Source organism: Pristis pectinata, chromosome 22, assembly GCF_009764475.1.
Source record: "Pristis pectinata isolate sPriPec2 chromosome 22, sPriPec2.1.pri, whole genome shotgun sequence".
NCBI classification, from domain to species: Eukaryota; Metazoa; Chordata; class Chondrichthyes; order Rhinopristiformes; family Pristidae; genus Pristis; species Pristis pectinata.
In genome coordinates, this window is record NC_067426.1 from 22,214,659 (window position 1) to 22,241,023 (window position 26,365).

The 26,365-nt window shown below is 39.3% G+C and overlaps 1 protein-coding gene across 1 annotated transcript; it reads left to right on the top strand.

The window, feature by feature from the left end:
- The first annotated feature begins 3,395 nt into the window (after positions 1-3,395).
- akirin1 (akirin 1) lies at positions 3,396-25,030 on the top strand. Its single transcript, XM_052036665.1, has 5 exons — positions 3,396-4,064; positions 12,156-12,299; positions 14,512-14,643; positions 17,477-17,548; positions 21,521-25,030. The coding sequence occupies exons 1-5, from the start codon at positions 3,875-3,877 to the stop codon at positions 21,529-21,531; spliced, it is 549 nt and encodes a 182-aa protein (XP_051892625.1). The 5' UTR covers positions 3,396-3,874; the 3' UTR covers positions 21,532-25,030.
- The last annotated feature ends 1,335 nt before the right edge of the window (positions 25,031-26,365 follow it).

Here is a 26,365-nt window from a genome sequence, read left to right on the forward strand (position 1 = left end):
CTTTACATCATCTAGCACAGTACGTCCTTATGTGATTTGGTGGCAAACCTTGTTTGATGGCACACCTATAAAGCACCTTGGGACCTTTTGCTGTATTAATGCTTTATATAAAAAGCTGTTGTTGTTTACGTTGATTCGAGATGTGGGACTGCAGCGAAGAACCTGTGCCTTTCAATAGCATGTGGATGGAGAAACGTAGTTTTAAAACCAAATCATTCTTTGACTACTCTGAGACACTGCATTGGAGATTTAGTGCCCCATTCAATGATTTAAACCATGTGAAGACAACACAACATTAGAATTTTTGGAAGGAGGCTATGACGTAACTCTCAGTCATACATTCTGGAGGAAGTGAGAACAATGGTGAATTTCTGTCGCCTGACTGAGACTATGGATTAAAAATTGTTTTACTGCCTTTTAATCACATTAAAAGAACATTTTAAGTTGCCCTAACGTTGTGTGAAAATCATATAAAGAACAAGGTCTTCATTGTGAGTTTCACAGAACAGTGCTGTAAGATTTCTCTGCATGACGCTGTGCTGAAAGTGGCATTGTCAATTTCAGCACTGTTCCCTTTTGATGCATTGCAAGTTTTTGCAGCTCCCAGCATTTAGCATGGCAGTTGCAATCTCTGGAAGCAGCTTTTAAAGGGACATACTACAATACAAACAATACTCTTCCAGCTACATGAGAGTATTGCTACCAATTAAATTGATACTCCAAAGATGGTATAGCTGTGGAAATGTGCCCCATAGGGGTCAAAATGACCTGGATGGGTTGGTGAAGAGCAGTGTACACAGGAAGTCTGTTCCTTCTCAATGAGGGTCACAAAGACCATCCAGAGCTCAGCCAGGTGCTTCTGGCAGGAAGTTCCAGAGAGGTCACTATAAGGATGTGAGTGCAGTCTCTGAAGGCCTATGCTTTGGGAAAGCTTGCAATTCAGCCAAATGCCTAACCCCACTCTGTCTTCACCCCTGGGCTGAAGGAGAACTAGATGTTTTCCTCTCCTTGGGTATGAGTGTGGATCACTTCTCTAATGCAATAGTCAGCACCAAATTTTGTGAAGTGGCAGCGATCAGCAGCAGCAACCTGTAATAATCCTGGGGCAGCAAAACCGAGAGTGACCCTGTCCTCCAAGGGCAAAGCTACAGAGGTACATGAGGCAAATGGTCTTCAGTTTCATTGCCAAAGCACTGGCACAAATTATGTTGAGCCATAATCTACATGCTCATAAAACATAATGAAAAATCCCAAACACAGTCTCCCCATTGAACAAATGGTAGAAATGGGACACAACGAAGATCCCTCCCACAACTCTGAACTGCTTGCTCTCAATAATTCCCAACACTTTTTTGGTACTGGTAGAAAATCCTTCCAGTGATGAATCATGCAAAGAAGTATTTCCTGAGAATCGGTGGGAGCCATTTAGCATATTATAATACCACTATAAGTGTACATATCAGACTTAAAACATACCAAGATGCATTAAATATCCTATCTTGATGCAATTTCTCAGAACACTCATTTTCTTCTACCTTAACCAGCCTATGTCTTGCAATATAGTTTGAACTGATTGCTAGGACACCAGCAACCACCTGATAATAGGAAGTCAACCTTCTATTTTGAGTTAACTTATTTCAGCAGCATCTCCATTACATCATTTCACACTGCAAAGCTATGTTACTCTGCTGATTATTTGCTAATGATTCAGGATTTTTGCCTAGAACTCAGAGATGAGGTGCGTCCCTATAAAATACTTCTGTCATCACTTGACAAATTCCCAATGAAATGTGTTGATGTCTTCTGTGCTCGAAGCTCTGGAGCTCAATATATAAACCCCTCCACCATTTCTCTTCCTTTAAGATGCTCCTTAAAACCAACCATTGACAAAGCTGTTGGTAGCATAGTGAAATACCTTCTGGGTAACTGACAGGACTGGTTGAATGATTCAAAAGCATGAGTTTGAATCCAGCATAACAATGGGAGACTAAATTAATTTAATTAAATAATCTAGAAAAAAAATAGCATCAGTAACTGCTGATAGTCATGAAAACCAATCCTATTCACTAATGTGTCTGAGGAAAGAAAATCTGCAGCCTTTACCTAGTCTCATCTGTATATAATTCCAGACCTACAGCAATGTAGTTGCTGATAGTCTCCTATTTACACATCCTCCAGACATACCTTTACCACACTCATTCAGTCAGGACCACCTCCACTTGTGTCATTCAGTCTCTTTTGGCCTCCATTCCATTATGGACTTTGTTCTCTCCATTTTGTTCTCTCCACCCATTCCTGCTTTCTCTAAAACTTAAACCTTATTTTGTTTCTAACTTTTTCCACCTGTGATGAAGGGTTCTCAACCTGAAATGTTAACTGTTTCTATCTTCACAGGTGTTGCCTGATCAGCTGAGTACTTCCAGCATTGACTGTTTTTATCTTACGGTTCCAGAATGTGCAGTGTTTTGCTTTTGAATGTCATTTTTAAAATCGGTAGTTACTCAGCTAGATATACCATCATATTTGTTTATTAACTACAGTTGTTATTTTTGATTATCATTAAGAGATCCTTGCTGGAAATGTGACAATGTTGGCTGTGGTCAAGTATGAATGCAGTCTTTCTCCCAGGGTTGTGGATTCAAGAACTAGAAGGCATAGGTTTAAGGTGAGAGGGGAAAGATTTAATAGGAACTTGAGGGGCAAGTTTTTTTTCACACAGAGAATGGTATGCATGTGAAATGAGCTATCAGAGGAAGTGATTGAGACAAGTACGATAACAATTTTTAGAAGACAGTTGAACAGGTACGTGGATAGGAAAAGTTTAGAAGGTTATGGGCCAAACACTGACAAATGGTACCAGCTCAGATGGGCATCTTGGTTGGCATAGACTAGTTGGTCCGAAGGGCCTTGTAACCATGCTGTATGACTCCAATTGATCGTTATGGATGACATTATTAAGATGTATTTGAACAGCCACCACTTGGCAACGTGTTGGTGGCCGTAGGATTAGATATATTCTTGCTCCCATGACTATTTTGAATGAGCAAGAAAAGTCAGAGAACATCTTGAAAAGGTGATGTTGATGTTTAACAGCAAAACAAAACTATTCCATTGAAGGCAAGGTGTACATTGAAAAGTCTTGCAAACTTACTTTTCTCAGGATGCTTTCACATGTTTAATAAGTATCAATTTTGTCATAGATTTCGTCCAATGATTAGTTTTGAAGTGAACTGGAGGAGATGGGTGGAGCTGGGAACTTTCAGTGCTGACCCCAGCCTCTGCGGGCCTTGGGAAGGATCCTGTCTCTTTAATAATGTTCCTGGAAATGATCGGGAGGGGAGGTAATTTCCGCATGAATGACATCCGCCCAAGAGCTCGTCTCTTGACGGAATATTGAAAAGGATCGTTACTCACCATTAAATCAGTAGTAATAATTGTAAGGGATAACCGACTGAGCAGGTTTGGCTGAGGCAGGTGTATTTTGCCCGGGTCGCCTCACGACCCGCCCCCCCCCCCCCAAACAGGGCCGCGGGTGGCACTGCCCACATTGTGACGCAGGCGCCGCGGCTGAAGGCGAGGCTGTTGCGGGGAGTCCGGCCGGAGACGCCATTGTTGTTTGAGGAGCCGAAGCTGCGAGTGGCTGAGGGAGGGGGGGGAAGCGCCACAGCGACAGGGCGGCCTCACTCCGCTGTCCGACCCCCTCCCTGCTCCCCGACCTTTGTTTTACACCCTTTCGCGAAACAATACGTTGGAAGTAGATTATTTGTGTGTTTTTTTTAAATCGGGCGGGCGGGCCCCCGGACGTTGCCTCCCTCCCGGGCCGGTCGGAGTTGCGAAGCTCTGGGCGTTGGAGGCGAGCTGGTGTTGGCGGATCATGGCGTGCGGGGCCACTCTCAAGCGCAGCGTCGAGTTTGACGCGCTGCTCAGCCCTCAGTCGCCCAAGAGGAGGCGGTGCATGCCTCTAACGGGGCCCGGCGCCGGGGCACCTTCGCCGCAGAAGTACCTGAAAACGGAGGCGGCGGCCTTTGGCGGAGAGAGCTCGTCGGCGCACAGACTCACCCCAGGTGAGGCGGCGGGGGAAGGGGGGGAGTCGGCGCCACAGAGCGCTGGCACGGCCAGACAATGGCAGTAAAACGCCGGAGGTTTGACGCGTCTGGGTGATAGAGGGTGCAGCTTCCTGGGCAATGCATCCAGCCTTGCTTCCCCAACTCCGCTCCCTGGTGTAGAGCCTCCCGCAGCCCTGCTTGTGAAACGCCGATTGTTTTATTTTGTGTGTGTAGTTAAATTACGACCGGTAATCTTAAAAATCGATACGGTTCATCGTTCCTTTTTCACAGCCACCCACTCGGAAATGGCTGCCATTTTTTTGTTTAGCGAGGGGAGTCGTCTTTGATCGCTGCTGCACACACCTCGGAGGCTTTTTCACGAGAATGCAGTCAGTATTTTAACACTGTGCAACTTGGCAGAGACGGGAGAGCTTTGGGGCAGAAATGTGAGGTCTCCCAGCCTTGCTGCTTGTATCGTCTGTACTAGGTGTCGTAGTTACCGTCATGGTGCAAAAAAAACAATTGCATCCTTTTTATTACAATATACTGGTGTAGTAATATTTGTAACGCAGGAAGAAAATAATTCGTATAGAATTGTTTTACAATCTTATCCAGAAGCCAAGTGTACGTTGCACTTAAAACTGACGTTTAGTTTTTAAGTGGGGGACAACAGATCTTTCCGGATAGTTAAAGGGCCATGTATATCGCGTTAAACTGAAACAAGGATTTTAATCATTGATAAAAATATGTTTTGAGGTGAGCCATTTGCTGATGATACAAAGCTAGATGGCAGTATGGACTCAAGAGGATACAGAAGGGCAATATGAGTAGGCTCTGTGACTGGGTAAGACTATAGCAGACGGCATATATGGAAAATTGAGATTATCCACTTTTGATTAAAGATTAGAAATGCAGATTCATTATGAGTGGAAGAGACTGAAAGGTGTTGGTGTTCAGAGGCACCTGGGTTCACTGAATGGGAATCAATGAAATTGAACAAGCAGTTTCAGTGAGTAGTTAAGGCATGTTGATGTTTTGTGTACGTTGGTGTTTATTCAATAACGATTGGAGCATGAGTAGAAGTGTTTCACTTTGATTTGTAGGACCTTGGTGAGACACTATTTGGAATGTTATGTATCAGTCTTGTCTCCCTAACTAAAGAATGGTACTTGTGTTAGGAATCCAGCAAAAGATCACTTTGATTTCAGGATGTATGGGTTTGCTATAGGGAGAATGATTTAATCACATTAATCCCACATTTTCTGGAGTTTAGAAGATTGAGTTGATGTTACTGACACTTTCAAATTTCCTGCAAAGATTAGGGGCACAGTGAGTTGGTGTTTCTTCTGGCATGCATGTCCAGAACCAGGGGTCACAGTCTCAAAAAAAAGTTAGTCATTCAGGAAAACAATTTTTCTTTCACATGAGCTGGTGAACCTTTGACATTCCTTGCTCAAAGGAACTGTGGAGGCTCAGTTGCTGAGTATTGGAGACTGATTTTTAGACATTAAGGGATATGGGGTTAGTGCAGAAAAGTGCTGATGCAAAAGATCAGACATGCTGTTGAATGGCAGAATAGGTTTAAAACATTGAATGGTCCATTATTTAATTGGTGCATTGAGGAAGCAAGCCTGTTTCTTAAGGCACTGCATAAACTTCATTAATATTAATATTTTGGGTTTTTGTGTAGATGTGTGCATTTGGTGAATTTGCACAGTAAGCACGTACACTATTTATGGATCCAAGGTGGATGTTAGCTTAGTTGGTGTGCTTTGATCAATAAAAAAAATGCTTTTGCTTTGCAACTTTAAGTTTAAACACAGCAGGGTCTCCCAATTGGTAATCTGTCCTTCTTGTATTTGTGCTACAATGTTAAGAGAAGTGAAGTTTGTTGGAAACAGATTTGATGAGGTGAATAACTAACTTTATGGGAATGGCCCACACACTGTATGCTGTCACATAATTGGCACTGAGCAGTCAGCTTAGTTGGTGTGTGGGAGGTGAAGAGGGTAGTTAGAGAACGGTGTTCTTGGGTTGGTGATGCTTATGAAACTATAGGCATCACCAACCTGAGAATTGGTTGATAGGAGGTGCCTAAAACTACCATTCATTTTTGAGCATGCTCTTTAAAAATGACATTGGTTTACTGCCATGAAAACTTGGTTTATTGGTACTATTCTGAGGATGCCATTCTGCTCTCTTCCTGATTAATCTATCTCAGTACATGTTATAATTTGACATTGAAATTTATTCCAAATTTTAGCTCTACAGTTTTGGCCTCCACTTATGATGTTTTGATTTCTCAGTTTCTTGTTCAAAAATGTCAGAATTCTGCTTCTCTGGTCTTCCATGTTTGCCTTTACTTTAAAGCTGATCTCTCATAATTCATTCCTGTAACTGGGTACAGGACATTGCTTTATCTGTTTAATCTAGATGTCTCAGAATTGACAGCTTGCTTTATAAGTGCTTGATTTTTGTTTTCCTTTGCTAGCATTGACTGCTTAGTGATGTTTGTTTCTTTTGTGCCCCATGACTTTTTGTTAACTTTGTATTTGACTGTGTTGTGAATTTATGCTTGACAACAACAGTGAATATTTTTGTCCTAGATTTTAATTTCCCCTGGGTGGAATATTCTAAGCCATATTTTAGTAGTGTCCAATAAATCACTTCAAGCATTCAGTTTTAAATGCAAATGGTTGCTATTGTTTACAATCTTATTCAGTCTGAAGCTCTCTAAGCCTACATGTTAGCAAAACAGTTTAATGGAAAGAGGGAAGTAGAGAATAAAATAGATTTATAACTGGAGTAAAGCCCCCTAATTGTATACTCATTCCATTGTGATGGCATTATCTTAAAAATCTTATTTTTCTGGCCTTTCATTTTGAGATTTGTTCATTTGTGTAGCCTTGTCTCAAGACGTCAGTAAGTGCTTTACAACCAACTTTGAGCACATGAAACAAAGGATCAAATATTTGCTAAAGCTGGATTTTCTTTCAGTTGGAGCTAGGTACTTCTAGCTTTAAAGATGGACTAGCTAGTCTTGGCAACTTGTCAATAGATTTTTAAAGACAGCAATGTTATGGAATTGGAATGGCATTCTAGTGCCTAAAATTGGAATTTAAGTAATAAATGCTTTACAGATACTGTATGAGTAAATGCAGTCATTAACTTGTCAGCTTTTTTAATCCATATGTTGCTGCATCAAGACTTTTAAAATGGCAACTTTTTAAAGTTTAAAACATTGTTCAAGTCCCATTAAAATGTTAAACAGTTCTAGCATAATTTATCTGTAACAAAAATGAAGAACTGTCTTCAAGAAAAATGAAGCCAATCTTGCCTCTTGTTGGGGAGTACTGAGTTGACATCTGAAGTTTTGGTAGATTTAATTTAAATTTGCAATGATTTTAAAATAACTAAAACATCTGGCAACACTGGTCTTGTAAGAAACTAGAAACCAGATTTCACCTTATTGAACACTTTCATTAGAACAGATTCCAGTTTGTTTGAGAAAATGGGTGCAAAATAAAGCAGTTTCTTGTGGAAAAAGTTTCATGAACAAATACTTTGTGTAAAATAGTTGTACCACTATCTTTGCATTCATGAGTTTAAAAATGGTTTTTAAAAACCAATGTAATCAGTCCTTCAGAAAGAAGAGTTCAATCAGATGAATCCTGGAGTATTTTTCTAGTTGGTTACAAGACCGTTGTGTTCCCAGTTGTTTTGGTTATTTCACTGATTTAATTTTGTCTACTTTTTTTGTGGACCTCTTTTCCTTATCAGTAATTTCTGCTGTCATGGAAATGAAAGCAACATTTGGAATTGTTTATTCTTGTATCAATTATAATGAAGTGTTACAATGCTACAATAAAACCAAAGCCAGCTAAGGATTCTTGCAAGGAAACTTCAATATGAGAATTTTTTAGGTGTCTCCCTTGGAGAAGGAGAAATAAGGAAGTAAGAGGCACTAAATATCATATCTTTCAATATTGAAGATGCCACTGTAGCTGCAGTATATAACCAAATACAAATGTACTGCACTTGCCCACATCCTGTGAATGATAGAAAAATGCATACTTCATGCTGGATGCTAGAACGTAGGACAGCACAGCAAAAGGCCCTTTGGTCCACAATGTCTGTGCCAACTATGATAGCAAATGAATCTAATTCTATATGCCTGCATGTGATCCAAATCCCTCTGTTGCCTTCATGTTCGTGTGTCTGTCTGAATGCCACTATCACATCTGCCCTGGCACTGGATTCCAGGTACCTACCACTCTGTGTAAAAACAAAACTTGCTCTGCATATCTCCCTTAAATTTTACCCCTCTTACCTTGAAGGTATGCCCTCTAGTATTTGACATTTCTACTCTAGTGGAAGAGACTCCTCTGACTACCAGCTTATTCGTGCCTCTCATAATTTTGTAAACTTCTATCTGATCTCTCCTCTGCTCCAAAGAAATCAATCCACCTGTCCACCCTCATTATGGCTAATACTTTCTAATCCAGGCAGCATCCTGGTGAACCACCTCTGCACCCTCTACAGCCTCCACATCCTTAATGGGGTTAACTTCCCTGATTTTTTAAAAAAATTTAACACTGACAGAATTCAGCTTTTGCTCCTAAGTGTGCATTTTCTGCTCCCACTGCTATCTCATTTAAATCGTAAATGGTCACCTAAGTAGAGAAATGTTCTTTGTACAATTTTTTTTGTGCGTCTGCACACTTCTGGTGTTCCTACTGCACAGTCTTCTCCAAGCTGCATACTTCCTGACTTGGACGTATAATTGTCATCCCTTCATCTTTGCTGGATTTAAACCTTGAATTTCCTAACCAACCACTGTGGATGCACCCTTGAGGTCTGCAGCAGTTGATGAACTTGCTGTTTGGAAAAGGAGTCTTCTCAGTCAGAATAGGAAGTAGGCATGCAATTGAGTGCAAAATAAGAGCTTTTGAACATTGTGCAGAAGTGGGAATAACCTAAATTCCTCTAATTTGGAGGCTCCTTGGAAATGGGCTTAACTGGGAATTTCTATATTATCTTCCAAAACCAATGTTTAAAGGAAGCATTGGTATAAGTATCTGAAATACTGTTAGAAAGTTGAAACAAATTTAAATATTTGACTATTATTATAGTGGTAATTTACTTAATGCAAACTTTGCTTTTGGTTGAATTCAATTCAGTTAAACTAACTCAAGAATACTTGCAGGCAACTAAAAGTCTAGAAGCAAATTTGGTGGTGCACAGCAAAGCAGTTTTCAAGTTGTATTCATTACGTCAAAATCATCTCTTGTTATGTTGAAAACATGAGCTGAGAAGACCAGGTGCTTTCTAGCTGCTCAGTGGGAAGATGTGACACAAGTTATTCACTTCCTGCCTTTGCATGTACTTGAGTATTGTTCTAAAACCAACAATAAAGGAAAATTAGACTTTGAAATTGAGAGTTTAACTTTGAGGATGGCCAATTAATGTTGTTATAAAGTTAGGTATTTTGAACTTCATTTAAGGAATTGTATGCAAACACTGCACATAGGAATCGATGTAGTGTTTCACCAGAGCCCAAAATGTTGACTCTGTTGCTCAGTCAAGTTTGACTTGATCTCAGTTCACTAGTGTTGGGTGGATGTGGAAACAAAATGAAGTTGAATTACAAGATGAAACAAAGGCAATCAGAAATGACAAAACTGCAGATGGAAATCCAAAAGAAAAACTGAAAATCAAGAACGGCAAGTTGGGTAGCAGAGTGAAATAATTGCAGACGTAAATGCTTCATATGGCAGGGATTAAGACTCAATAACTTGGTCATGCAAAAGGTTAGGATTTATGATTGGGATGTTGAAGAAAGGATGAGTATCAAGTAACAATAATGGGAAATGCAGACCTCCAAGTGCTTCCACTATACAGTTGGTTTAGGGAGTTTTGGGATTTAACCCCAGCAACAATGAAGGGATGGCTATTATATTTCCAAGTTGGAATGGTATGTGGCTTGGAGGAGAATGTGCAGGTGATGTTCCTATGTGTTTACTGCCATTATTCTCAATAAATGTCATGGATTTTGTGGATGGTGCACGTGGCAGCTGATCTGGTGATGAATGGAGTGTCATTCCAGCAAACTGCTTGTCCTGAATGGTGGTGTGTTTTTGTTAGAGCTACAATCGGTCACTGACCTAATTATAGAAGAGTGGTCACTGATGTTGGCTATAGGACTGCCTTGAGGAACATTTGCCACTTCATGTTTTCCCTTGATGCTCATTAATTTCAGTTTTACTAAACAAAATGCATGCTTGGACCAAGGCTGGAGCTGAGTAGTCTTAGCAAAACAAAGACTGGGTCTTTGGTAAGTGCTGCTTCACGTGTCGACTAGGAAGTAATGACCACATTATATTCGTCTGGGTTTGGTCACAGAACACTATGCAATCTGGAGTGCGAGTCACCAATATTACAGCTGTAATGCAGACAAGTCCCAGGGCCTTTATCCAGTGCTCTCAGTTGTTTGAGGCCACATAGAATCAAATTGGCTGAAGGCAGGGTTCTGTGATGGGGATCCCAAGAGAAAGTTGAGATGGATTATCTACTTGGTACTTGTGGCTGCTTCCATATTATCCTTTGTATTTCTCCAGCCACTGAGGATGGTATGTTCTTGAAGCTGCCTGCCATTTGTAACTGGGGTATGGCAGGAACTGCTGAGTTTTGATCTGATCTGTTGACGTAGACTTGCTTGGCTTGGTATACCTGGTGTTAATCTTGGCATGCCCCTTTGCACCCATTGAACAAGGTCTGATGACCCCCCCCCCACCCCCCCCCCCCCAAAAACTTGATTCTGATCATGTAGCTTGGCAAGTGCTTGAATGATGCAGTTTGGATTTGTCACACTTCTGAAGGTCTACAGGATCTTGTGGATGCCCAGTTTTGAGCTGCCAGATCTGTTTTGAGTTTAAAAGCAAAACACGAGGTGCTGGACATGTGAAGAAAATGGGAATGTGTTGGAGATGCTCAGCAGTTAGGCAGCATCTGTGGGGAGAGAAATGATTGTTTCCCATTTCTGACAGTGATTCATCCTGAAATATTACTTGTTTCTCTCTGCAAAAGTGCAATTGGACCCGAGTGTTTCTGGTATCTTCTGTTGTCATTGGTGTTTGTTTTTATTTCTGTTGAGTCCTCTTGACATCTTTGTAAAGATGGCACTTCAAGGTCTGTGCAATAGTCATTTCTATCAATACTTCCATGGACAGATGCATTTGCCATATTGATAATGTGGTCGTGTTGTTTTTTCCCTCATTGGTTCACTACCTGCCACAGACTCAAAGTGGCAGCCATGTCTGTAGGAGATGATTAGAAGGAAGCTCGCTTGCCCATGACCTGATACCATGAGATGTCATTGGTTTTAGAGATCATGTTGAGGATTCCCTGAGTTACTCTTTCTTTTCCAGTACTGCCTCGTCTGGTAGCCTTGTCTTGTTGGGGCTCTGGAATTGTGGAGGAGTCTGATACATTGTAAGCTATGTTTATCAGTACAACTGTCAGGTGGTTGCTTCACTACTCTGAAATGATTCTCCCAGTTTAGATACCAATCTTCAGATGTTTGTGAGGACAACTTTTTTTGTAAAGTGGACTAGGTTATCCAAGCTTGGTACCTAGGTCCATGCCAGGTGGTCCACCTGGTTCTATTCAGCTTTAATGTATCATTTGGTGGTGCAACTGCTAAGCCATTTCGGTTCAACTGTATGTTGCAGGTTCAGACTTGTTTTAATGCCAGTTCTGTGAAGGACATGAGTGAACCAGATGCATTTCCATGACAATCCAGTAATTCTGTCAACACTACCAAGACTAGATTTTATTTAAAAAAAATCTTCACAGCTGCTGAGAGTCACTTTGAGCCCTCTTCTCATTTCAGACCAAATATCTGGGTCACTAGTCTGGTAGGTTTGTGATTTGTCTTGTTTCAATTTACCATTAAAAGAACATGTGCTAGGTTCACCTTTTTAAATGTGCAGCATACACTTGTGTATGTTGCATTTATGATTTTAGATTTTTCAAAAACTTGGCCTTGAGACATGTAGCTATAATTTGCATTTATTTTTCCTCACTTTCACTTTCCTATTGAAATTTCAGAACAAATATTTCAGAACATCAAACAAGAATATAGCCGTTTCCAATGGAGGCGACAGTTAGAAGGAAGTTTTAATCAAAGTGAAACAAACTGTTCTGCTGAGGGATCATCTAATAATTTGTTATTAAATGCACCAACTTCACCGGGTAAGCAAGATTTCCAAAATATTTTAATTTTCAGTACTTTCTAGCCCACTTAAATCAAAGGATGAAGAATCACTTGATTTGCCTCCCATTAAGCCTCTGGTTAATGGAAATAAAAAGTAGATGGTTTGATGTTTCAAACTGTGTGTATATTCAGTAAATGACAAACCTAAAATGATTACTCTTTTGGGCAAATGTTTCAAATAGAGTACATTCTAGGAAGCAAAACCAAGGCATGCTGTAGGCTCCATGTTTTTGTGTTTTGGAGCCAGGCTTGTAACTTGGACACACTGACTGACCCTGGTTTATGAATTGTCTTTTTGCATTATTTTAAATGGAAGACTATAGTGAATTTCATTTGGAGAGTGGTTGCATGAGGTGGGGTTATTGATCAGTGGCTGTAAAAATTCAGAAGTGCTTCAATTTTCCATGACTCTGGAGAAGGTGGTAACATAATGATATTCTTCTGTCACAGCTGAAAGTTAAAGGGCAATGTGTGAAAGTGGGCAAAAAAAATTAACCAGAACGGTGTCCCAGAATTTTTAAAAAAACTATCACATTAAGCTATTGTACTTTCACCAGTTTTACATTTTGGAACTTTGAATTGGGAAGGGTCCATCGTGTCCAGTAGTGATTTTGAAGTTAAGATGTATTAATTGCAGGAAAAGATGAAATCATCCAACGGTTAAGAGCAATCTGCAAAATTGGTCTTTTTGTCTAAGAGCAATGTACTTGTCTTTAATGCATTTCACTATAGTCATAGAATGAAGGCAATCTGGGCAGGATTGGGGGCACAGGTTGGTGAGGGAAAGAAAATAAGACGGGATATGTTGAATTTGACATCTGATATAGGTTTATTACAAACCACATCCTGGTGGATATTGTCTCACTTCATAAAATTGTTCTCGCACAAGACCATTGGCCCACTGCCTTTGCCACTTTTTGTTGCAATCGAGTTACTCATTTCTCCTGCCTTTTTGCTCATCCCTGAAGAATTAATTCTCCAAATATTGATCCAATTCCATTTTGGCTACAATGGAATCTGTATCTGCCATACTGTGTTTTAGATCTTACCTACTCAGTTATTTAAGTACATATCTACTGGTGCTCCTTTTTTTAAACCAATTATTTTTAATCTATATCCTTTGGTCATTAAATCCTTTTCTATTAAAATCACATTCCTTACTTTACCTTATTAAAGGCCTTTGAGTTTTGTACACTGCTATCAAATGTACTCTATTATTTTCCTCATCATTAGAGTGCTAGTAAAACTTTTTTTCTACTTCCTCTAAGGCCTTTACATCTTCCACAAAATGTGTTGACCTGAATTGGATACAATATTTAAATTACGGCTCTATTTATAAAGCCTAATGTCCTTATAATCATTTATTTGGTCTTTCTTGCCACCTTCAGAAGACTTGTTTGTATCTACATGATCTGTTTCTTTACTTGGGAATTGTATGGGTCTTAAGTAGTTTAGCTGTTTTAAGAAATATTCATGGAAAATTAATTAAAGTTACCTAGCCAACAACATTGATCTGGCCTGTAATTGCCAGATTTGACCTTGCATCCTTTTTTTGAATAAGATTTTTTTCCAATCTTCAAGTACCACTTCTGTTACAGGTAGGATTGGGGGATTATGGTCAACCCTTCTGTGGTGTCTACTGCCACTTGATTGCCCAGATAGGATGCACCCTGGGCTGTGTATCATCTGTTTTTAAGCACAGCCAGCTGCCTTAATGTTTGACCCATCTATTACCTGAGCTTTCCCTTTTTACTGTTTCTGTTTTTGGCAACAACCACCACTTTGATAATGACATAAAAATAATTTGTATACTTCAGCCATGCCCTTTGCATCCATGCAAAAACTGACTTTTTAGTCAATTCTCTCCCCTTGTGCTCACAGACTGTTCCCTCTGTTAGTTTCCAGTCTTTTTCAGAGTCATTTAGTCATTGTCTTTTTACTTTTATTTTGTCTGGCTATTGTACATTATCCATTTGATATATCATTTGGCAGGTTTCTGTACTTCATCTCACTCAGTGGTTTCCAAATTTCCTTGCAGAAGTAACTTCAGTTTGGGAGTACATATGGGGCATAAAGTAAATGAGAACTGTAAATACTTAATCAATATCATATAAACCTTGTATTTAATGGAGTCATGGCCATAGTGATTTTTGGCTACATATATTTGTCTGAGCTTTGTTTCTTTCATAGGTACATTATCAAAGAAAGATCAGCCATTGTTCACATTACGACAGGTTGGGATAATCTGCGAGCGTCTCCTTAAAGACCATGAAAGCAAGATCCGGGAGGAATATGAACAAGTTCTAAACACAAAACTTGCAGGCAAGAGCATCACAAAAATAATCACCTAGAGAGTTAAAAGGATATATGCAGAAGAGATGGGGGAAAATGTAACCACAAAAATAGTGTCAGACACAAGTTGCGGTGACCATCTTTGTTGGCATGCTGTATTTACAGGCTTTTGTACTATGTCACCTGTCACTGCTGTGGGGTGGGGGGCGGGGGGGGGAGGTGGAAGCTGTAAAATGGGCTTCAGTATTTTGACTGTCCTTGCTAGTTGTAGCTATCTGTCATCAGATCACCCACTGAAATCTACAATTCTGGAAATCTTTTACATTTCAATATTAAAAATTTGATTGGGAACTTCAGTCCCTCCTCTTTCCTGACAATTGTGCTTGCTATTCTCCACCTTCATTTTGATTTTTTTAAACTTCAAATATTTTGAGTGGGTCTTTGAATATTTATGGTAAAGATTTTTTCACTTAGCTGTGAGATGGAATGTTCCACTTTGTACCAGACTTGCCACCAGGATAAATTGTCTGTAGAAATCAAAGTACATAAACTTTTGTGAGAAATGGTTCTTGATTTGTACTGAAGAATCTGACTTTTAATAAATGGAGTACCCCTTCAGCATACAAAGAGGAATGCTGCCCTTGTTGGTCACATTGAAGTAATTATTCAATTAATGCCACTCCCTTACTGTCTCCTTTTCAGTCCTGCAAATTTAATATAGAGTTAATTGACAGTAGTAAAGATTTCCTCTGCTTTCAGTTAAAATCTCCAAGGTCTTTTCTCTAACAGTCTTCCCTTATCTCTTCCTGTTAATTGTTAACATGCAGTATTCAGACAATGCAATTTCAAAGGCAATAGAGACAATTTAACTTTTGGAGAAGTGTGTGATTAATGTTGAAAATGGGTATATACTATATTGTGGGGGAAGGGGGTGGAGCTCAAAACTGTGGGTCATTTAGAGTTTTTTTACGTTGGTGCATGATGGTTCCATTCCTGACTATGTTGCCACTTTTGGGGAACAATGAACTTGCACTCCAGGATCCTTCCATACATCAATGCTCTTAAAAGTCCTCCTGCTATTTACAATATACTTTCCTCTTGCATTTGACCTCCCAAAGTGCGGTACCTCACATTTGTCTGGATTAAACTCCATCTGCCCTTTCTCTCCACACTTCCAGCTGGTCTATATCCTGAATCCTTGGACAACCTTCCTCACTATCCACAACTCCACCAATTTTTCTGTCATCTGCAAACTTGCTAATCAGCCCACCTACATTTTTTGTCCAAGTCATTTGTATAAATCACAAACAAGAGGTCCCTGCACTGATCCTTATGGAACACCACTGGTCATAAACCTCCAGTCACAATAACACCCCTCCACCGCTGCCCTCTGTCTCCTATGGCCAAGTGAATTTTGAATCCAATCTACCAAATCTCCATGGATTCCATATGCCTTGATCGTCTGGATCAGCCTACGATGAGGGACTTTATTGAAAGCTTTCCTAAAGTCCATGTATGAAATACCCACTGCCCGACTCTCATTAATTATCTTTGTTACCGCAAAATAAAACCACCTCTGGTTTAAGACATGACATCCTCATGCTGACTATCCCTAATAAGTCGATGCTTTTCCAGATGTGAGTAAATCCTATCCCTATGAATCTTTAATAATTTCCCTACCATTGATGGAGGGCTCACTGGCCTATAATTTTCTGGTTTGTCTCTATTGCTCTTAAACAGAGGAACAACACTGGCTATTCTCCAATCCTCTGGGACCTTGCCTGTAGCTAAAGAGGATACAAAGATCTTTGTCAAAGCCCTAGCAATCTCCTTTTGCCTTTCTCATTAACCTGGGATAGATTCCCTCAGGTCTTGGGGACTTATCTACCTTAATGTTAAAGAGCCCCAACACCCCACCATGTCCTTCATATCAACACCAATATCAGCATACCCCTCCCTGATCTGCTATCCTCCATGTCCTTCTCAGTGAATACCTATACAAAGTACTCATTGTATCTCACTGACTTCTGGTTCCAGGCATAAATTCCCTCCTTTAAGTGATCCTACCCTATCCATAGTTAACCTTGTTTTTAATGTATGTATAAAATACCTTGGGCTTCTTTAATCCTATTCACCAAGGACATTTCATGGCCCCTTTTAGCCCTCCTGATTCTGTTTAAATTCTCTTCTGTTTTCTTATTTCACAATGGTCCTGTCTGAGTTAAGCCTTGCCTATGCTCTTTTTTTGACTAAATTTGCAACATCTCTTGTCATCCAAGATTCATGAACCTTGTCTTCCTCAAAAGAGCACATTGGTCCTGAATTCTGACCAGCTGGCCGTTAAACAACTCTCACCTCAGATGTGGACTTGCCGAATAACAGCTACTCCCAACCTACATTCTCCAGCTCCTGTTTAATATTGTTGTAATGAGCCTTTTCCCAATTTGGCACTTTCCCTTGAGATCCAGTCTAGTCCTTATTCATAACTATATTAAAACTTAGGGAGTTGTGATCACTGTTCCCAAAATGCTCTCCCAAAGGCAACTTTTTCCTTTCCACTTTGTACAGTGATCATTCTTTGCCCTCCAGCTTGGGAGGGGAAGAAAAGAAATTACTTAATATTGATCATTGTGTAAAATGGCACGATGAATGTCAAAAACTTGTTTTTAGTGAATTTTTTTTGTAGTGAGAGATGTATAATGAAAAGCTCTTTACAAACTAATTTTTCATTGATCGTAATATCGATGAGTGTGTATAGTGAACTTTGTAACATTCTCAACTGAATCAAATCCAAGTGATTTTAAAACAAATATTCTTTAGTCTGTCAGAACTGGGCTGAATTTTTTAAATCCTTTTTTTTTAGAACAATATGATGCTTTTGTGAAATTCACACATGACCAGATTATGAGACGATATGGAGAACGACCTGCCAGCTGTAAGTGGACATCTGTAGACTTTGGAATTATGTTGAATTGAAGATTTTTTGGGAAGATGTGGAAGTAGAGAGTAATTAGACTTGATCATACTCCAGGCCCAGTTGACAGTCAAATAATGTGACTGGCCATTGTGGATTCACTTTTGCTGTTCAATACTCTTTCCCAAATGGAAAGTTTCAAAGCAATTTAAAACCTTTTTCTGAGCAGCAGTATTCCAACTAGCTCTGAACAATTTTGTAGACCACTGATTTATCTGTTTGTCCAGTTTGAGCAAAAGTGAATTCTGACTTTATTGAAATTATGGACGTGTTGCACTGGGAGGGCAAAGATCTTTAAAGTCTAGTTAAACATCACCAAAAGTAAAGTTTCTGTTAATAGTCTATCATTGTTTGGAGTGTGAAAAAGTTGTAATTTATTGAATTGCCTCTCAAACACTCTAGTCCTTGTGACCGCCATGCTATAAAATGGAGTTACATGGTGAACATATTTAAAAAAATAAGAGCAGGATTAGGCTATTAGGCCCTTTTGAGCCTGCTCTACTGTTCAGCAGGTTTGTGGTTGATTTCCTCCTTCATGCCACTTTCCTGCAGTATGCCCATGTCCTTTGATTATCTTTAACAAACAGAACTCCATCAATCTTTGTTTTGAATGAACTTCATGACTGAACCTCCTCCGCCTCAAGGTAGAAAATTCCAAAGATTCATCACCCTCTGTGAAGAACTTTCTTGTCTCGGCCCTGAATGGGCTACTTATTCTAACAGGTACCACAGTTGATAGAAGACTTTTCCTTCAGGATAGGGTATTCCTTGGTTGTTGAGTTGTGCACCTTTACAAGGTGAGATTTGTTGGGAGTTGCTGAAGATTGGGTGAGTTGCTGAGCATATTATGCAAATGTATATATTTGTCAGGGATAGGTGTTCAAGCTGGAAGGTGAATTGCCTAGTCAGAATTTTTCCTGGATTACAGCATATTGCTTGGGTTTCTTGCTGCTGTACCTTAGTACGAAAGTGGAGAGAATTTCTTCATGCTAGTTAGCATATACTTCGAGCCACTTGGCTTCTGACATTTTCATAGTTCTCATCAGCATTAAAATACTTGGAGTTGTTCCTGCATGGTGATCACCTGGATATTGATGCTGAACTCATTGAATGCTGTGAAAAGGTGGTTAACTTATTCCTTTTTGATCATTGGCACTTGTTTATTAGCCCAAGTATGTTGGTATGAGCTGCTTTATTTAAGGATGAATGAATGAAGTGTGACATTGCAGTGGTTTGCTAATGATTGCAATTTTGAGCTTTTATAGTCTAGAATTAGTAATTGTAGTAGTTCAACCTTGGATACAGCTTTATTTTCCATTTACTGGAGTAGTTTCCTCCAGATTGTTGACTCCTGCTTCTGACTTCAAACTCTGCTTGATAACAAGTACAGTCACTTTCACCTTGCAACTTTGTTTTTTTTTCATGTCTAACTAAATAATGAAGAATTATCCTAGTGAAGTCCACTTGATTGAGTTGGAAGTTTGTTGAGCAGGTGGTACTTTAAAGTACTGTTGAGGACTTCTATAATTGGGAATAGGGTGGAATTTGGATTTGTTTCTTTGTTGTAGGCTGGACATGCCCTCGTATTTCTCCATATTTCTTTGCCAGATATCAATGCTTGTCTGCACTTGAACATCTTGGCTAGGTGTGCTGAGTTCTGGAGCTCGATTGTTGTTATAACTGTAGTTCTGCTGTGCACTGTGATCCATTTATTGTGGGATTACTTGATTCATTCTGTCATCAGGTTGTCTTTAACATGCTTTTTATTTTATGTGTAGGTATCACAGGTCAACTTTGATTGTCCATCCTTAATTTTCCCTCAGGATGGTGATGGCCTTTGCCATGAACTCATAATAAGTGGTAGGGAATTTTCCCAATTCCAGTCCTAATGAATAAGTGATTTTTTTTTTTTGAAGTTTGACCGATGTGATTGTGGAGGTTGTAGTGATGGTGTCCTTGTACTCTTGCTACACTTCCCAGCAGAGCAAGGGCAACTTGGGGTTTTGGGAGGTGCCATAGAAGTAATGCATCTTGTATATGGTTGGACACTGCCACCATACTTCACAATAGTGGTGAAAGTACAAGATGGAAGATTAACTAGGTTCCAGTTAAGCAGTTTGTCCTGTATCTTGAAAAGAGAAGGCAGAGGATGGCCTTTGAAGCTGAATTTGATGAGTAGCCAGTTAAGGGGTGTTGAGCCAAAGAATATTTGAAGGGTTGACCAAAAATTTGGCCAAAAGCTGGGAGGGCTACACTTTGGATGGTTTAGCCCTTTGTTTAAATGGGTGCGGTGGTTTAAAATTTTCATTTTGAGAGGAAGTTGGAGAGGCAGACAATTTAAAGATGACTTCAAAAGTGTGGATCTACTTGCTAAATTAATGGCCACCAGAAATTGAATAAATGACCAGAAGGCCAAATTTTTGGGCAATACACAAAAAGTGCTGGAGGAACTCGGGTCAGGCAGCATCTAAGGAGGGAAATAAACAGGTAGTACTCTTGAGGATTTAGGGCTGGAGTTGGTGAGAGATTGTGGGACAAGGCCATCGTGGAGAATTTAAATTGGGGATTTTAGAAACTAGGTAGTGAGTTGAGATCTGGAGTGATGGATCAATGAAACTTTTCAATATTTAAGTACTAATTTGCTTAAGGTAGTGAATGGGAAGTCAGCAAGGCGAGCTTAAAATGTCATCTAAGAAAATATTAATGCTTGAAATACAAAAGTAAAAAAATGCAGTAAATTTTCAGAGCCTCAGACAGCATCTGTAGAGAGTTGATATTTCGGTCCTCTATTTCAGACAGTCATCTGTTTATGCCTCCAGTCAAGCCATTACATCCCTCTTTTCATCTGGCAGCACCACCATGACTTCTCTTTTAGTCTTTCCCCCCAGCCTGGTGGGGGGGGGGGGGGGGGGGGGGGGGGGGGGAGAGCCCCAAACTTGCTTCAATTCTAACTTCTGGTCTGAAGAAACACTGATGCATATCAGTGGATGTTTCAGTATCTAGGAAGCATTGTAGAACATCCAACATCCCAGAACTGAATCTTTTGAAACAAACTTCCACAAATCTACATGTAGCTCCCACTAGACTTCTGCATACTGAGGTGGGCCACTAGTCATTCCTGACCTTTGTGATCCTCATGTGGAATGCATTTATTCAGTCTGGTTACCATATTGCCTGTGATTTTCAGGAACGAGTGGCTGTGATAATGGTATCACTTCTTGATTTGCAGTGAGCCTAATTGTGGGGTTCTGTGCAGTGCGTTTGCCTACAGTTCCCTCTGACTTAACTGTCAGTACTCTTCATCCATGGCTTCTGCATGAAGGAAGACTGGCTGTTTTGAAGTACTGGAGAGCAGCTGGCATATATTGGACCAGCCATGTATAAATTATTGCAATCAAGTGATGAGCTAAGAGGGAAATAGTTCCCTTTTCCTTGAGCATAATTCTCAATGGATTGAGCCAAAAAGTTACATGATTGGTACAATATTTTAAATTCCAAAATGTTAATGTTAAGAAGGATGAATGCTGTACATTCTCAAGTTTTTATTTTATCCTAGAGGATAGCCTTCAATTCTCTGATCTATGTGGAACTGGCAGTGAGACCTGGGCCAGACCAACCATCATATTGAATGGTGACATAGACTTGAGGGGTCATGTGGCTCACTGTTCCTATTTTCTGTTTTACGTTCCACGCTGATTTTGTGCAAGTTGATGCACTTGGCACTTCTGTTTATGGTAATGAAGTTCTAATATTTCCTTGAAGAATTCTTTGTAGAATGTTTCATAATGTTACTTTAATGTAATTTGCATGGATATTTTAAAGGAACTTTTTATTTTAACTGGCTGACTGAGTACATTGAACTTTGATCATAGAGACATTTCTAAATGTAGAAATTGTTTTTCTTTGCATAACAGTTTTGTTTTCCTCTTACAGATGTGTCCTGAAGCATTTTGTGCTTGAACGGGTGTTGGCTTTCACCTCAAGTCAGCTGCTGTACTTATGAGAACTAATTTTGGTGCCATGTTTTACCCACCTTCAACTTGAGGGATTTTAACTCTTCATCGCTGGCCCACCCTACCTCTTGTAAAAATGAAACAAAAAAAAAACAAAAATCTGACTTTACTGGTCAATGTGCTGTCAGTACAGAGATTTGTCTACTTTCCACTGCTAACTCTGCTACTGTGAGAATAACCTGCCATTTATTTCCAGTTCAAGAAGCTGAATACCAAGCAACAGTTGTTAAATCTGCCTTTTTAAGAAGTGGCACTGAAAATGGGAATGTTACCTTCAAACCTTTTTGAAAGGATTAAAGTTCTGTCACAAGTGATTTAGTCTGAATTTTGAATGTCATTGAAGTAGAAATTTGTTTCTGTTGATCTGAAAAATAGTGCACTACAATATTACTGCAGAAATCTCCCTTGTAGAATAGATTTTATTTTTTTATTCAGTGGAGTATTGTGTTGTGTCAGCTGCAAACATTTTGTAATGTTATTACCTGACGGCAAGTGGTATGTGTGTATCCAATCAAGTAATTGGGTTCAGTTTGAGCTGGGGAACTGCAGTGGGACTTAAATTCCACACTTGGACTGAAGTAGACTGGATCTGAAATAATACCTGTCCTTTCATGGTTAACTGATCACACATGAATTGTATACATGGATATTGCCAAACAGATTGGTTTCAAATTGGGTATGGGTTGGTGTATGCCATTAATTTGATGGAGCTAACTTGTGTAAATGAAGAAAAACAATCATTTGTAAACTGGTGTAAAGCTGTTTTTCATTGTATTTTGGTTAAAATTGTCTGAATGGCCTTAACTACTCTTGTGCTCTTCCTTTTAAACCCTGTTTTGTAGAGGTGATCTGTTTAAACGAATGTAGCCTTTTTACCATCTGAACCAGTGGTTTTAAATTGGCTTTGAACCTTGTGCCAACATTTAAGAATTGGATAGGTCTGTAAGATGTGAACTGCATTTTTTTTTTAAAAAGCTTAAGATGCTTCTGATTCCCACTGTTGTTGGTAATTGTTTTGGGCTTTAGCTTGGCCAGTGTGATTTTTGCAGTGTATTTCAAATACATTCGTATTTGATATCACAAGATGCATTGGAGGAATAAGCTAAAATTCAGCAACTGGCCTCTTTGGAGAAATTTGGTATGGTGCGGACTCTTAATTTGAATATCTAATCTGGGAGACCTCCAAATCCAGCTGTTGGTCATCTGTATCTAGACCACAGAACTGAAGGATTTTCAGTATCCCATTAACAGATTACAAGGATGAATAGTGGCATTGCAGTGACAATTGTCTCCACAATATTCTGAAATAACAAGGTTAGTTCAGTTAGAATGAATTCCAATTTTTTCTTAAACATACCTAACCAAAAAGTGCAACTTTTACCTTGTTCTTTGTATATTTTGCCCTGTATGGTACTAACAAGCTTAGTTTTTAAAAAAAATAAAACTTGACATCAGACATCTCCTTTATCCTATTTTGATGTAAACATTTAGTATAAATTGGGGATGTGAAACCTTGTTTGAAATTTGGTTTTGCAACATTTAATGGTCTTGGATGTGCTTGTTTGCCTGAGTTTTTATCTACTTATGGTTTAGTTGACTTCTGTTAATAAATCTAGAGTGGCCTTATGAAAACAGTCAGATGGTAAACCTGTTTTTGGCCTCTGTTGTCAGGACACAGAAATCCATTGTAAGTTAGTGTTTTTATTTAAAAACAACTTGTTACTTTGTAGAATGAGGGTTCTTATAGGCAGTTACATACCTCCTTTGCATGACTACACACATTCACATTTGTGGTGTCCATTATACAAGGAAGCATGCTGTTAAGTTTGGAGCTTGCACTTTCTTGAAACCTTGCCATGTAGTTGCATATGTGATAGGAAGTTTAAGATATTTTGTATTATAGTAATGCTTTCTTTCAGTTCTCTCTTCCCTTTGGCATTTTTAATGGAAATTGCATTTACATGATTTGAGTACATTTTCACAATTGAAATTGAATGTTAAGATTAAAAGTTAAAACATCAAACTTTAGTGATTCACTATTATTGTCAATGTTTAGTTGCATCTGAATGCTAAGATCAATATTATAGTTTTCAGTGGTGTAACTGGTGCAGCTGGAAACGATAAACAGTACTTTGACTTTGGTTATTAGAACTAGTGATAAAGGTTGGGAGTACAGTGACCACACTGGGGCTCCTTGAATGCAGTGAGGGAGGACGGGCTGAGGGAGAACATTGATCAGGTTGGTTGGTGTATCAACAGTTTATAGATGCTTGTCCTTTCTTGTATCTTCCTGTATCCCTTGACAATTTCTTTTTTCTCATCAAAAGTTCAAGTTCCCTTCTGTTGGTTGGTATCCAATACATCATGCAGGATTAATTCTAGTGTCACATTTTTCATCTGAATATTGTCTGTGTTTTATTTCCAGTCTGGGTCAGGTTCACTGATTTTCTTTACAATTGGTCTTGAGCTCTTTTTTAAAAAAAAAATCACTGCTGGAGTTTTCTAAGTAATGGCTTAGAACACTGGATTGCATTCCATGATTTTACTGTTTTATAAACCTTCATGAAAGGTTTAAAGTCCTCCTGAGCTACATGCATCAAGGATGGCTAAAATCAGTTGGTTTGTGATTGGGCACACATTCCCCCCCCCCCCACCATCTTCCGTTCCTTTAAACTAATTTGCCATAGGAAATGTTACTGGAGTTAGTGGAGGTTACTGGAGCAAGTGAGCTTTGCTTTCCAAAAGTGGTTTCTGCTGATCCTACTGTGGGAGATAGCAAAGAGGAATTTATTAAGAGTGGGTTTGGGTGATGGTAAAGCAAGTGTTTATGTATTTAAAACCTTGTTTCTTTTGTACTTTCTCCCTCTGATTCTTCTACAATTCCGCCTTGGTACCTTCCCCCAGACTATTACTCAATGAGGTCACAAGATAGAAAATGGCAGTATGAAAAGAGAGCTGAGTCCTGTTGCATTAGGATATCTAGCAACTAAACTTGCTGGATGTAAATGACAGAATAAAGGTCAAAATTGAAACTTGTATGTAGCTTTTTTATTTTCGGGAGGTTTAAAAATTGTAAGTGCTTAGGACTAGTTTTTCCATAGGTGTATGTTTGGAATACAAATTGGAAACAGATCTAGGTTTTAAAGTAGCAGAAGGGGCACAAACTTGTTCTAATCACTCAACATTTTCATGGAATGTCATATGATTTTTAGAATGTGTGCTTACTTAACATGCAGAACAGCCAGAGGCAAGGCTGTTGCCTCTTTATAAAGCAAATAATAGCCCTTCTGTTGAGGTAATATTTGCCACTTGTGTTCCATGTAATAGATGTATTGTTTGTGGAGACCATGCCTTTGTCTAGAAAGTTACTTTACTTCACCATTCAATGCCATTTGTTTCATTGAAATTCATTAAACAAATACAATACCAACTATGATTCTCAATTTTGTATATTTGAAAGGGTTTTGTAAACTTTCTGCATAAAGTTTTTTTTTGGTTTCCACTTTTATTCCTGATCGTGGCTAGTTTCTTTCTATATTATATAATTTTAAAAAAACATCAGCTCTCAATTAAATAGAAATTGGAAGATTGCAATAAAGAGCAGTGGGCTTGGTGAAATTGTTCAAATGTTTTTTGGTATCTCAGAATTAATGCCTAAGTGTGCAGCGTGTATGATAGTCCATTAGTGTGGATTTCATTTGTGTTCCTCTATCAAGAACAATGATGGCAAAGTATTTATTTTTGCAAAAATATTGGGGTGCTGTTCAGTAACCCAGTGCACCTGTATTTGAGTATTATCAATAGCCATGCGTAATGGCTACATTGGTTGCACATCACCCAGGATATCGAAGATTGGTTAATTGTCCCATTTGTTATGTTTAAACTCCTGCTAAGATGTTGAGGTAGCAGAGTTGCATTTTTACTGGCAAAGTCTATGCTTGGATAATGTGTTGCAAATTGGACTATGTGTGCTAAATTTTGCTCTGCAGACTATAGTAACGGGGCCATTTTAAAATACCCCAAATCCTCTTCTGAAATTTTCAGATGTTATGCATCTGAGGCATCTCCCCTGTGACTCTTTCCAACTGATGTCCTTGGAGTCATAGAGTACTACAGCTCAGAAACAGGCCCTTTGGCCCATCTGGTCCATGCCAACCTGATCTAATGCCTAGTCCCATCTACCTGGAGCATATCCCTCCAAACCCCTCCCATCCATGCACCTATCCAAACTTCTCTTAAATGTTACAATTGAACCTGCATCTACCAGTTCTGCTGGCAGCACATTCTGCACTCACATCGCCCTCTGAGTGAAGAAGTTTCCCCACAGATTTCCCCTTGTATGCTTCACCTTTCACCCTAAACCTATGTCCTCTAGTTCTAGTCTCACCCACTCTTCTACCAATGGGGCAGTTTCTCATAAACAGGGTATTGGCAACAGGAGGTGAAGGTGCAGGGGAAGTTGAGATAAAGAATGGGTCTTTGCAGAAAGAAATTGACTTAAGATAAAATCAGTTGTAGTAAATGATTTTGCAAACTGGAGGCAAAGATGTTCCCAAGACCCCAGTGTTAATATCCTTTTGATGGCTTGAATATGTATGGTGTTTTTAAATGTGTATTTCCAAATTGTCATCCATAAATTGATGTCAAGATCATGGAATGGTACAATTTGAAGATGAAATTTTAATACAGACACGAGGAGCATTTTGGCAGAAAGAAGCAATTTTGATTCAGTGGCAGAATTCTAAGCATGTGAAGGAGCAAGGAC

Coding starts and splice junctions, on each gene's coding strand:
- akirin1 (XM_052036665.1), top strand. CDS start 3,875: ATGGCGTGCGGGGCCACTCTCAAGCGCAGCGTCGAGTTTGACGCGCTG. Junction 12,300..14,511: donor AAATGCACCAACTTCACCGG/GTAAGCAAGATT, acceptor TTTCTTTCATAG/GTACATTATCAAAGAAAGAT. Junction 14,644..17,476: donor TCTAAACACAAAACTTGCAG/GCAAGAGCATCA, acceptor CTTTTTTTTTAG/AACAATATGATGCTTTTGTG.